At 36.7% G+C, this 14,488-nt stretch overlaps 2 protein-coding genes across 6 annotated transcripts in view; both read left to right on the top strand.

Annotated features, from left to right (window-relative positions):
* The window catches only part of LOC135094107 (phosphatidylinositol 4-phosphate 5-kinase-like), a 1,426-nt gene extending 858 nt beyond the window's left edge, over window positions 1-568 (top strand). Inside the window, exon 3 of the mRNA XM_063993907.1 lies at window positions 399-568. Within this exon, the coding sequence (XP_063849977.1) occupies window positions 399-568 (170 nt within the window). The remainder of the gene's footprint in view (window positions 1-398) is intronic.
* Window positions 569-1,838: 1,270 nt separating this feature from the next.
* LOC135094094 (uncharacterized) overlaps window positions 1,839-14,488 on the top strand; it is a 170,194-nt gene continuing 157,544 nt past the window's right edge. Inside the window, exon 1 of one of the 5 annotated variants that reach the window (XM_063993882.1) lies at window positions 1,839-3,270. In XM_063993882.1, coding sequence (XP_063849952.1) covers window positions 3,266-3,270 — 5 coding nt within the window. In that variant the 5' untranslated portion in view covers window positions 1,839-3,265. The remainder of the gene's footprint in view (window positions 3,271-14,488) is intronic. The other 4 variants (XR_010263594.1, XM_063993884.1, XM_063993881.1 and 1 more) reach the window with 4 other exon arrangements.

The following is a 14,488-nucleotide window of genomic DNA, read 5'->3' as shown; positions in this document are numbered from 1 at the left end:
CCAATAGTACAAAACCTCGACCAACAAATCCCATTTGGGAAATAAGAGCTGTATTTATGGTGTTAAAAAAACGTTTCAGTAGTTATTTCATACCATTATGTAAACTAGTAATTGACGAATCTCTTGTGTTATTCAAAGGTAGATTGAAATTTAAACAGTACATGCAAACCAAAATAAATCGCTTTTGCTATAAAATTGTTTGTTTTATGTGACTGTGATACTGGCATTATGTTAGATTTCTTCTATACTGGCTCCAACACTGATTTCAATAGAAAAGACACAAAATGACTGGTAGTATCATAAAGAAATTGCTTGAAAAATGCATGGATAAAGGTCACATATTATAAACTGACAGCTATTACACAAATCCAGATTTATCAGTTTATTTACACATCAAGGGTTGTGGGTCATGTGGTACAGCACGTACAACATGCGATGGCATGACAAGCGCCAAGTTGTCATGTTGTCTACCATCTACACGGGACAAATGAAAGACTCGGGCAAAATCCACTTCAAGACAAAGAAGCCCATAATGAAGCCAGACCTGGTCCTGGACTACCTACACTAAAACTATGAGGCTGGTGGACAAAACAGATATGATGGTGAGCTTCATAGATTGTATAAGTAAAACACAGCTGGCACCACAACCTCTTTTCCATCTGATTGACATCACTTTGCTGAATGCATACAATTTCTTGCTCATAAAAAAAAAAGTAGAAAGGAATCAACATTGCTGAGAGGGTTCAGCTATGCAGTTTGCTATCAACTACTGTAAAAGTATGGCCAGCTAGTGTCTATACAAAGGGGCTGCCGTAACCTCAACCAAGACATGCCTGACCGCTTACCATGTGCTGGCTGGGTGCAGCACCACGATCTGCTGCTTCTGCCACCCCCACCACCTACTGCTGCTGGCAAAAGGACTGACTGTCAGATGTGCAGGCACAAGACTCGACGACCAAAAACAAGAAAAGTGACACCATATCAATGCAAGGAGTGCCAAGTACCGTTGTGTCCTGGGCAATGTTTTATACACTATCACGCAACACATTTACTTAAGTGCTGGCTTTTCACTAATACATATCCAAGTTTGCCAAAATTTTATACACATTGTGACTCTCTCTCCCTCTCTCTCTCTCTCTCTCTCTCTCTCTCTCTCTCTCTCTCTCTCTCGTTATATATATATATATATATATATATATATATATATATATATATATATATATATATATATATATATATATATATATATATATATATATATATATATATATATATATATATATATATATATATATATATATATATATATATATATATATATATATATATATATTGTCAAGCTGCCTATGATCGTAGGTCAAAGTCTGCTCTGGCAGGTCTTTTGCAATGGATTTATATTTTGGTTTTCACCTTGTTTTATGAACAGAACATGACTGAATTTATACTTTGCATCTCATGTAATGTTTTATATATGACAGAATTCATGCTTAGCATCTCATCTAATGGTATATATATATATATATATATATATATATATGTATATATATATATATATATATATATATATATATATATATATATATATATATATATATATATATATATATATATATATATATATATATATATATATATATATATATATATATATATATATATATATATATATATATATATATATATATATATATATATATATATATATATATATATATATATATATATATATATATACTATATATATATAGTTGTCATGTTATTTGTTGCATTTGTTTTACTTGTGAGAGCAAGTAAGTATGATGTGTTGAGAGAAGTGAGGAAGAGTGTGGCTGTGCTAAGTATAATGTATGGTATAGATGTGATTTCATGGAATGAATGTGAAATTGATAAGTTAGAAGTGGGCCAGAATTAGAGTAGCAAGGATGGCACTGAGTGCACCGTGGTGCACAGCAGTTGAAGCCTTGAGAGGTGACATGGGATGGAGCACCTTTAGGGAAAGACTCACAAAAGCCACACTTAGGTACAAGATTAGGCTTGAGAGAATGGATGATGCAAGAATAGCAAGGAAGGTGTACCTGTGGAATGAAAGTGGAAGCAAATGGAGGAAGAGATGCATGAGAATGACAGACAGGAATGGATTGCAAGTTGTGTGGGTGATAAGAATGGCTGGGAGGAATCAAAATGAGCGTGAATGGGTGGTAACAAGAGGCAGAGTGGGAGCCGAATGGGATGTGAGAAAATGGAAGAATGAGATAGACAAAGAAGTGAAATGTGTGGGAGTGAATGAATGGAAGAATGAGATGGAAAGAAAGAAGACCTTGGAATGGTACAAGGAGAAAGAGGCCCTGAGGTATGAAAGGTGGTATGATGGAAGCCTGGGCGGTGATCTTCTCTTCCGTGCGAGGGCACAGTGTATGGATGTGAATGCAAGGAGTTACAGGTGGTCTGAGTCCGGCAGCAAAGTGTGCCAGATGTGTGACATGGGAGAGGATGAGACGGTGGAACATGTGGTGCTGGAGTGTGTGAAGTATGCTAGAGACTGGAATGAGATGATGCAAGTGATACTGACTGAGTTAGGGCATGATAGGAATGAAGGAGTGGAGAAGACAGGAAAGGAATGGATGGTGTTGTTGCTGGGACTGTATAGAGAGGCGAATGAAAGAATGATCGAGGCGGTGAAAGAGTTTCTGGAGAGAATGTGGCGTGCCAGATGTAGGAAAAATTAGGATAGAGGATGCTGTTCGTTTCCCTTTTTTTTTTCCCCCCTTTTACAGGAGTTGCCGATCCAAAGGCCTGGCTCAGGAGTGATCCTTTGTTACCTGTACCATCAAGATCAAGATCATGCAACAGCGGTACAATCACACTGTGCAGCAAAACTCGAGCGAAATTTGCAAACATCAGTAAAGCGGTATTGCCATCGTAGTTTATCCTCGCAGCATAAGGCGGATTTTCAACAGAAGTAAACGCGTGTAAGCCAGCCGTGGTAATTTATCTGCCAGCTGAGTGCAGGGTTGTGTTGTGGTGCAGCTCGTCAGTCTCTCGTCAAGCCATCGCCAAACTATCAAGTCATCGCCAGTCTATCACCAAACTACTGTCAAACTATCACTAAGCCATCGCCAAGCTGCCAAGAAGTCATTGCCAAAATATCACCAAGCCATCGACAGACCACTGACGAGCAATCCCGAGCCACTGTCAGCTATTACCAAATCACTGCTTAAGGACTGCCAAACCATCACTAAGCCGCCGCCAAGCCATCACCACCACCATGAGGTAAGTGAAATTTAGCTTTATAAGTTACCCTAATCCAACCAAACCTAATCAATCCTAAATTAATCTAACTTTACCAACCCAAACCAAACCTAATCAAACCAACCCTACCTTAACCTAACCTAACCAATCCTAACAGCCTAACCTAACCTAATCAACCAAATCAAACGACAGGGTATTACAGTAATCTCTTGGGCACCAGTGTCGATGTGGGGTCCCTGGCCACCTGGGCCGCGTCTGGCTGTTCTGAGCTGCCAGTTGTGTATTTTGCTTGCAGTGTTACCAGGTCAGGCAAGGATACTACTCTCTCTCTCTCCCCACCCCCACATTGACACTAGTGCCATCCCTTGACTGTTGCAGGTTCACCTGCTAGGCCCTCAGTACTTCATGAATTTTTCTGGCTACTACATGTAAATTTGTATCGCATATTCCTCAGCATGTCATAGGTTTCTGCGGCTGATAGGTATTTATATTTTTTTAGGTTTTGATTATTTGTGGTAAAATAAGCATTTTCTAGCCTGAAAATTAATAAATTAATAAAATATACTATTATAATTCTTAGAGATGAAGCTCTATACCCTTGATTCAGCTTACTTTATATTTTAGTAGATAAGACGACTTTGAGATAAGAAGACCCCCAAATTCTGGTTTAAATTTAATGGTTTTTAGCTAATATTGCTGCTATAAGACAGCATCCAAACTACCAAATCATCTGTGGTGAAATTTAGTTTAGTGAGCACCAGACAACTGAGACAGTGATGTACCAGTGCAATGAATAAAATACCTTTTTCATCTTCAAGTGCAAAACTAAACCTAAAATAAAATTGCCACAAGGTGCTTTTGTACATTTGCATGAAAAAGGATGGATGGACTAAGATGATGTAAAATTATGGGTAGGCAGTGTATAATGCAGTCAGTTTTCCTAAACATAAACAAACCCACTGTGTGTGTCAGGCTGTCAGCCATAATCTTCTCCTATACATCATCATCACTTATGTTGTTGGGTACTGCACAGCTAATAATCATTATCATCATCAATCATGCTGTAGTATCTTGACAAGTGATTGTACCAATTTTTTATTTTTTATTTTTTTTAATATGTAAGGATGTGTCTTAAAGTAAGTTTGAGTTTAAAAAGTATTTAAGAGTGTAGATTCTGTAGAAAAAGTTTATAAGAGTGTGGGAAAGTTTATAAAAGCTTAAATATATAAAAATAATAAAATAAATATATACAATTTATAAAAAAAAAAAATACAGTACAGTACTGTTTCTACTTTGTGGATTTTCACCTATGTAACAACTACGTAACAACTGTGATAGTGGAAGGATTACTGTATTATAAAAGTGCACCCGTCTCACAGTAAGAAAAACATAATTCTCATTGAAATACTTGGTTTACATATAACACAGTGGGGTTTATCTTTATTGTTGCAAATTGTTCATTCCTGAGATATTATTTTGTATCAAATTTATCGTTCCCCCCTCATACCCAGGTTACCTCACACCATGATGGTCTGCAGGCAGTGTCATGATGAAGGGGAGTGAAGGACTGGAGGAAGGAGGGATAGAGGAGGGAATTTCAGTAATACATGTATGAATCAATGCCAATCAAAGAAATAGTTTTAAAAATCATCCAGTGGGCAAGCTGTATTCTGCAAGATGGGAGGGAAGAGCTTGATTTTCAATCATTTTTGGGAGGTGGCTCAGTGTGGTGGCTGTGAGTGTGATTATTTCAAGGTAATAAGAAAATTTCACAGCAATGACGAAGCTTAGCCACCTCCAGTTCTTCCAACTGAGGACTCAAGTGATGAAGTATCAGGGGGTCAGTAAGGCAGGTTAGGTAAGATTAGGTTTAGTTAGGTTGGATTAGGTTAGCTATGGTTAGGTTAGGTTATTTTTCTATTTTTTATTCTCTTATGTAGAGAGAGAGAGAGAGAGAGAGAGAGAATTATAAATTGATAATTTTCTAGATACAAGGTTCTGTACAAGCATAACACCACCTTGTTGCCCTAAAAGAACATAATCCTTTTCAGTATTGAAGGCAGAATTCTCACTGATTGGGCCTATAATCATAGCATTTTATGCAAATTTTCTTTAAATGTTGATCACAAGTGTTTGTGACAAACTTGACACTGAATAATAGTTTACTTTTGGTCAATTTTTGCATTAGTCTGGACAATAAGCCAAATCTAGGCAAATGTGACACCTATTCCTCTTTTTATTCTTGTGTGTTAGTTTTGTTGTTGCTTCCTTGATCTGTGTTCTGCGTCCAAATATCATGTCAGTCTTACCCGTTGTAATTCACAAAAAGTACAATCCCCAGATTTCCTTCTTTCAGTTTGGGGATTACATAATGCCTTCTCTAGGTTCCAGCCACATGTGAGCAGGGTTGGAAAAAAAAAAAAAAACAGGTGAAAAAAATATTTTTTTTCTTTTGGGGTTTTATTGTTTTTTTGGGGGGAATTTATTTATTTTTTGTTTATTCTTCATATTTGTATGTAAATCAGTTAAAGCAATTAAAAAGTAATCTAGAGTGAAACAAGGTTTGAAGTGTTTTTTTTTCTTCCATGTAGGAGGGGCACCAACCAAGAGCAACAAAAATATAATAAAAAAAAAGGTCCACTGAAGTGCCAGTCATCAAAAATTACATAATAAGTGTGTTGAAACCTCCCTCTTGAAAGAGTTGAGTCATAGAAAGGAGGGTATACAGAAGCACAAACTGAGTTTCAGAGTTTACCAGAGAAAGAGATGAATGATTGAGAATACTGGTTAACTCTTTCACTAGAGAGGTGAACAGAATAGGGATAAGAGAAAGAAGAAAGTCTTGTACAGTGAAGCTGTAGGAGGAAGGGAGGCATGCAGGTAATAAGATCAGGAGAGCAGTTGATGTGAAAATAACAGTAGTAGATAGCAAGAGATTCAACATTGTGGTGATGAGAGAGAGGCTGAAGACAGTCAGTTAGAGGAGAGGAGTTGATAAGATGAAAAGCTTTTTATTCCACCATGTCTGGCAGAGTGGTATGAGTGGAATCCCCCCAAATACATGTGAAGCATACTCCATACATGGACAGATAAGGCCCCTGTACAGAGTTAACAGCTTGGGGGTGAGAAAAACTGGTGGAAACAACTCAGAATGCCTAACTTCATAGAAGCTGTTTTAGCTAGAGATGAGATGTGGAGTTTCCAGTGTAGATTATAAGTAAAGGACAGACTGAGGATGTTTAGTGTAGAGGAGGGGGACCATTGAGTGTCATGGAAGAAGAAGGGATAGTTGTCTGGAAGGTTGTGTCAAGTTGATAGATGGAGGAATTGAGTCTTTGAGGTGTTGAACAGTACTAAGTTTGCTCTGCTCCAATCAGAAATTTTAAAGAGCTTATGCATCAGGCATTTTGTGGCATCCCTGCGTGAACTGTTTACTTCAAGGAGGGTTGGACGTCTACAAAAAGACATGAAAAAGTGCAAGGTGATATCATGAGCGTAGGAGTGGATAGGACAAGAAGTTTGGTTTAGAAGATCATTAATGAATAATAGGAAGATTATTGGTGACAGGACAGAACCCTGAGGAACACCACTTTTAATAGATTTAGGAGAAGAACAGTGACCATTTACCACAGCAGCAATAGAACAATCAAAGAAAACTTGAGATGAAGTTACAGAGAGAAGGACAGAAGTTGTAGGAGGATAGTTTGGAAATCAAAGCTTTTGATATATCCAAGGCAACAGCAAAAGTTTCACCAAAATCTCTAAAAGAGGATGACCAAGACTCAGGAAAGCCAGAAGATCACCAGTAGAGTGGCCTTGACAGAACCCATACTAGTGATCAGATAGAAGGTTGTGAAGTGATATATGTTTAAGAATCTTGCTGTTGAGGATAAATTCAAAACTTTAGAGAGGCAGGAAATTAAAGCAATAGGACGGTAGTTTGAGGAAACTTCCAGCAAGAAGAAAAGGTAGATGTTGATAGACAGGGTTGGAAGAGTTTGACTAGGCAAGGTACAAGCACAGAGGCACAATTTTGGAGAACAATGAGAGGGACCCCATCAGGCTTGTAAGCTTTCTGAGGGTTAAGGGTAGTGAGGGCATGGAAAACATCATTGTGAAGGATTTTAATAGGTAGTATGAAGTAGTCAGAAGGTGGAGGAGAGGAAAGAACAAAGTAGAGTTTTTAGCAAAGGCTTGATTAGAGTTCAGCTTTGGAGATAGATGAGATGGCAGTGGTGCCATCAGGTTGAAATAAAGGAGATAAAAAAATGAAGAAACAAAGTTATTGGAGATGTTTTTGTCTAGGTGCCAGAAATTACAAGGGGAGTTAAATCCTGAAAGATTTTGACACTTTTAATGAAGAACACATACTTGTTTAGGTCATGCTGATATTGGTTGATCTGGTTGGACAAAGCCTGTGTTAACTAGTGCTTTACAGGAAATGAACGGGTCAGACGACTGTTTTTACATTTTTTATGCATATGTACACATATAGATAGACCTTAATTGTCAATATGATGTAGAACAAAATTTTTACAAAAAAGTTTTTAATTTAATTTATTTTAATTTAATTAATTTATTTTATTTTTTATTTATTTATTTATTTATTTTTTCTTTTTCTTTTTTTTTCTTTTTTAATGCCAACCCTGTATGTAAGTGATGTACATTTTCTAGAGTCAGCATTAGTTTTAATTAAACCCTGAATTTACCCTGGTAGTGTTGAGAATGTATGTTAGGGCATTCACTGCCCATATTCAAGATTTTGTGTGCACTATATAAAAATTTATTCTCTGATTTCTTAGGTCAGTTCCTCCATTAGTGAAATCATACAATTTATATTTGGCTGGCTCTCTTGCACCATCATCCTTGGTAGCTCCTAATATTATAGGGGGACTGAACTGAGAATTAATACTTTTTTCTTACCATTACTTTTGGTGGGTACATCATAAGAATTCAGTCATTTCCTCATTATCTTTAGTCCAGTACACCTGGTATAATCTCTTCCTTTTCCAGTGACTGCTTTTATCTCTGATGGTATGCCCTTTCTCATGCAATCTCTAGTACCTACACCAACAATACCTTGTGTTTGAAGACACTCAAACAACTCTAGGCTGGTACTCAATCTTTCTAGACCAGCACTTTCTTGTTTGAGTTACAAGAATCTTCACTGTTGGGAGTGAGCCATGTATGTAGTGGGGTCCAGGCTCTCTGGAAGGTTTACCTGAGTATACTGTTGTCCTCCTGAAGGTGAATTGCATTCACAAATTTCTACAACAGGCCATATTGTTTAGGTTTGCTCTTATTGTACTGCCTGAATCCTATTTGATTTCTATGAGAATATAAAGTTTCATCAATGGTCAAGAAGTCACCTGGCTCCGACACTGAACAGGCTTGGTCATTAAATTTATTACAGATTCCTGACTGCAGCAAACTGATCATGTGGCCATCTCTGATGTCTGGTATGAATGTTGTCAGAAGTTTGCATGTAAAAATCCAAATCTATTCAAAGTCATTACTGCACCAAATACAGGGTAACCAAACTCTCCCCTGAAAAGTGTTTTGTATTTGTTTTTGGTTTAATAAACCTCAGGCATACAGCAAACCCCCAAAAAACTTTTCAATGCAATCTGTTACTCTGATGTGTGATGGGAGTTTATTATTATTTGAAGGCCTCTGAGAAATTTCTGCAATTACACTTTCAATTTTCTGATTAGTATGGTGCACAATATTGGAAATCATATCAGATGTTATGAACAAGTCCTGTGCCATATCTTCTGAATTTACTGACCTCGCATCTCCTATCAAACATTCTACAACACTAGTTATGTTCACAGTTGGTCTACGTTCCATACTATTGGCCCATGTTATGGACTTCTCAACATCTGAGTATCTTGTGGTTTCTCTACTGTGATTTTATATTCCCATAGCTTGCCTGGTAAAATATAATTATCATAGGTACTTTCATCAAAAAAGTAGTAAATGAATTAACTAACCTGTTTCTTACTAATGTCTTGCTATTTCTCCATGAGAGCCACTCTTCATAATCTATGTCATCATCCACTTCCTTGTCATTTTCAAATTTCATGGCAAGACCAGCCTTGTCACCTAGGGTAGATTATGGAGTGGAGGATGGAAGTCCACCGCCATAGCAACTCCCACCTGAAATTGCTTCCAATGTAGCCACTCACTCACCCAATCTCTCAGATCATAGTAACAGACAATAGTGGGATAACCATGTCTCAGAGAGAGAGAGAGAGAGAGAGAGAGAGAGAGAGAGAGAGAGAGAGAGAGAGAGAGAGAGAGAACCTTACCACCTTTTAAAAATATTATGCTCCCCGTCTCTGAAATGCTCCATGTAACCGCCCTGCATATCAGTTGAAATTAGCATGATTTTTTATAGAGTTTTTAATTTCATGTATCGTGTCAACACGAGACTGAACTGAGCTACTGGACTTACTTAGCACTCACATTATGTCTTTATAGTTCATGAGATGATGCAGGAGAGAAAGTAGGACACACACACACACAAACACTTATCACACTGCCTGATTGTGCAACATGCACCATGTTATCTCTCACTTATGAGTTATGTTCTTATATTTTTACGCAAAATGCTGCAAGAAAGAGAATGATAACTACACCAAAGATATATACCAAAATACACACACACACATACACACACACACAATATATATATATATATATATATATATATATATATATATATATATATATATATATATATATATATATATATATATATATATATATATATATATATATATATATATATATATATATATATATATATATATATATATATATAGATATGTATGTATGTATGTATGTATATATACACACAGGGAAATTTATTGTACGGCTGGCAAGGAGGTGGCCATCCATCAATCAGTCAATCAAGCAACTGTTTATTTGTACAAAGTACAATTCTTTAGTCATCTTACACTAAAAATTTAAAGCTATAAGGGAGAAAAAAAAAACTTACAATGTAGCTCAAAAGACAAAATAAAATATAAATTAAGAGATATTAAAAAACTTTAAAAGGTAAATAAAATTAAGTAAAAAAATTAGTGTGTATGTGTGTACAAAACATACTATATTAAACATATTTCATCAAGGAATTCACAGACATCACTATATGTAAGGCAGCAATCTATCTGACCATCACGGATATTCAAAAGTTCTTTTATTATTTCTGTTTACCAGTATTGGTAGTCCTCTAAACAACATACCTTGCCAATAAGATAGTTAATATTACAGTAAAAAATTTCATAGTATTTAATGTTATAAGACTGCAGTATCGAATTCATGTTGGACAACATGTACGATGAATTTGATAGCAGAACATTTAAAAAAAATTGTGATATTTGTCGCTCAGGATGTCTCATGCCCCTAATAAAAAACACAGCATTCTTTTTTCAATAATCTGATGAACAGATAGAGTGTTCATAATATGGGGCAGTAAGTGAGAGCGCGTGCGAAGGTGCAAAGCAAGCAGTCTGCGGCAACACACTTGCCATGCCATACTCAACTCCTCAATTCTTGGGTCATCAAGATTCCACAACTGACAACCATACAGCGACGTACAATGGCTATTAAACAACAACACCTTAGATTGCCATGAGGTAGAGTAAAACTGATGGATAATGGCATTAGTTCTCACTTTCATGTCCCTCATAACTGGTTCAAGATTGACTAGACTACCATGAGATGATGTTAGGTGACCCAAGTGTTTTTCACTCTTAATGTTGTGTATAGTGCGACTGTACATCTTGATGCATACGCTGTCCATAAAAACATCTGAATCCAAAAAATTAATTAAAACACATTTATTAGGATTAAAACCTAAACTGAACTGGGTAGCATATTGTTCACAAATCTTCGCCATCCTCCTCAAAGCTTCACATGTTGGGCTAAGAATAACTATATCGTCAGCATAAGCAAACACGTTGCAGCAAATGTCACCCATATAAGAGCCAATCTTACTATTGTTTAGATTCTGCATTAAAGAATTTATGTAGACAGAGAAAAGTAGAGGACTCATTACACCCCCCTGCTTCACACCATTAGAAAGCTTAAACTGATCAGAGTTAACACCATTCCAACTTACAACAGCAGTACTAATCAAATACACATTGAAAAGCAAATGAACTGTTAGAGGACAAATGTCTCTTTCTATAAGTAAGTTAAACAACTTGCTATATTTCACTCTATCAAATGCCTTAGTGGCATCAAGTAACAGCATATACACATTAGATCCACACATTTGATAATACTGAATAGTTTCTGTAACTAGATAAGAACATAGCGAGGTAGACTAAGACTCCTTGTAGACAAACTGCAGATGAGATGTCACCATTTTATCTTTTATAAGTAAAATTAATACATGATCTAAGATTTTACTTACAATTGAATTTAATGAGATAGCATGATAATTAGAAGAGTTAGCACGAGATTTAAGAGGGTTTTTGGGAATGGGCTTAATAACTGCTTTGTTAAAAAGAGCATCTGTGCTGCTATATTGCAACATTGCTGTTATTATATGACTTAGCTGTGTATATAATAGTTTAGTACCATTTATAAAATTATTGTTACTAATGTTATATGTTTCGTCCTTTTTATTGGGTACGAGGCTTCTCACAGCCTTTTTAATTATCACTGCAAATACAGAATGACATTGGGAAGAAATACAATGGCCAGCATTACATCGCTCATTAACAAGGTGGTTCACCTTACTGCCCACCTCTTGTAAGTCATCATCTGTAACACTACTGTGGAGCTCCTCATATAAGTCACAAAACCTATCAGCAATATCCTCGTCAGTACATCGGCCATCAATTATACCAGATGAGCATATATTTCTTCCTTTCATCTTTTTAATGATCTTCCAAAAATCTTTGAATGATTTATTTCTAAGAGTGACAGGTGTATTTTTCTTCAAGATCTCATCCCCATTCCTTTTAGCTTGTTTAATTGCCCAGTGATATTTCGATCTACTAAACCTTCTTAAATCTGTGAGCTGTCCACTAGCCGGACAACCTGCATTTTTCCAAATTCCATGCCAGAAGATGGATTTTTCCTTATATGGTCTTATGTATTTATTCCATCCTGGTGTTCCTTTCTTTCTGTTTACACACTGTCTAGGTATAGCAACATAAGCACATTTCTTTAATATTTCGAGTATCTTTTCGAGTGTGTTCATTATCATATTACTGTGTGTTTTACAAGAGTAATCAGGACATGGTGCCTGAACACCCGATATATGTAAATGCCTTAGATGAAAATCAATCAGTGTCTTATAGTTCCCAATATCTAGGGACGAAGCTTTTTCCCAGTCAACGCTTGGCTGTGTGAATTTTTCTGTATTAGAGACATTTACTATTAAAGTAGACGTTATAGATATAGGTAAATGTTCAGTTAAATTGTTGCCATCCATAAAAGTTAAAACACATTCACCAGCTCTAATAGCAGATTCATTAACAATGAAATGATCGATACGAGATCTATTACCTCGTGCCGACTCATAGGTATAGGTTGCTTGAGTAGAAGATAATGGTGGACACAATAAATTTTCCTCATTCAGAAACAGTTTTAAAAGATCAGCATTACAAGATTGTCTATAGAATTCCACATTAAAATCCCCCCGAATTATGATATCATAACCATCATATAAATTTATCATAGCTGACAATTCATTTAAGACCACCAAAAATTTCAAAACTCTGATCAGAGTTATCATCATTAGGCATGTACACTGAAATGAGGAGTAATTTATCACATTGACTCTGAGCTACAACAGCACACAGGTGCTTAGGAGTGGTGGTGAGGGGCTGGAAATCCATCACCAGGCTGCAATGCCACACCACTGCGCATCCACCATATGGCCTACTAACACGGAAAACATCACACTCATCCATAGCCGACACCACATGGTGCTCACTGTCAACCAAAACTTTTCCTATTTCATCTTGTTGAAAATTATACAGCCATGTCTCTTGAATTAATTAGATATCATATTTCCTAAATACATCTTTCATATAATTGTAATTCCTGAATTTAAAACCTGAACAATTAAAAGAAACTATTTTAAGACTTTGTGCCATGGTTAACAATAAAAACAACAGATGTTATCAAATCATATTATCTAATGTACCATGAGGTAAATTACTGGCCTTATCAGCGCCACGAGACACACTAGTAGAGTCCTGACTAATGGTTGGTGTACCATTACCGTGGTCACTATTGTCTGTCTGTGAAGAGGAAGATTGGTTTTCACTGTCATTATCAGGGCGACAAGCTGCACTGCGGCGGGCATGTTCCCACCACGGTTGACACCACTCCTTGTGGCCAGAAAGAATCATCCAATACTTTTGTTAAGTCATTTTTCGATATACTTATTTTAAAAGAACTAAACTTTGCATTTTCATGTGAGACTTTCTCATTATAAAAAAACTTAACCTGTTGTTTTTCAATGAAGGTAGAGAGGGTTTCACTCTAGACACCCATATGTGTCTGAGTGGTGGCGGTGCTCCCTCAAAGCCTGACACCGTGGCCTCTCTGCACCATATCGCTCGCCTCTTACATTGTGACATCATAGGAATGAAACCATCCTCATCAGGCTGAAGTTGTCTTGTCCTTCCCATGTTCACTTCTGACGTCCTTCGCTGTGTCCCATAATGGCGACCCTCACATTTGTTAGAATCGGGGCGGTTCTGCTTCCGGTGATATGATGAAAGATGAAGAGGAGATGTAGGGACTGATACTGATGTCGGAAGATTCATTATTCTATTTGATTGTGTGTGAGCAGCACTATCATCCAGTTTTGAGTATGAACTTATTTAATTTTCCTCTTCAGTTTCCAATATTTCTATCATTGTTATCTTCCTGGACTGAAGGTCACTGATTAATTAGTGCATCATTAAAGGAGCGGTGTTTAGTCTCCTTTAAATTCAGTACATCTACAGCAATAGATGACAGAGCATCACTATGCTGTTCCGAGCTCTTCTCGAGAGCAGCAACCCTCTGCACTATTATCAGAAGATTCAATTCTTTCGGGCTGATGGTCTGGTAGACGATCCAAATCATGAGCTACCACATCAGGTAATTTATCGGCAGCATCTAATATTTTCAGGGCATCCAATATGTCAATGATGTGTGCAACTGAGCCTGGCCTTTTATTAGTTGACTTCCGTTTAGGCAGCTTGCCCGGCACATCTCTACA

Source organism: Scylla paramamosain, chromosome 44 (assembly GCF_035594125.1).
Source record: "Scylla paramamosain isolate STU-SP2022 chromosome 44, ASM3559412v1, whole genome shotgun sequence".
Classification (NCBI taxonomy): Eukaryota; Metazoa; Arthropoda; class Malacostraca; order Decapoda; family Portunidae; genus Scylla; species Scylla paramamosain.
The sequence above is the reverse complement of the archived record's forward strand: the minus strand, read 5'-3'. Positions and strand labels throughout refer to the sequence as shown.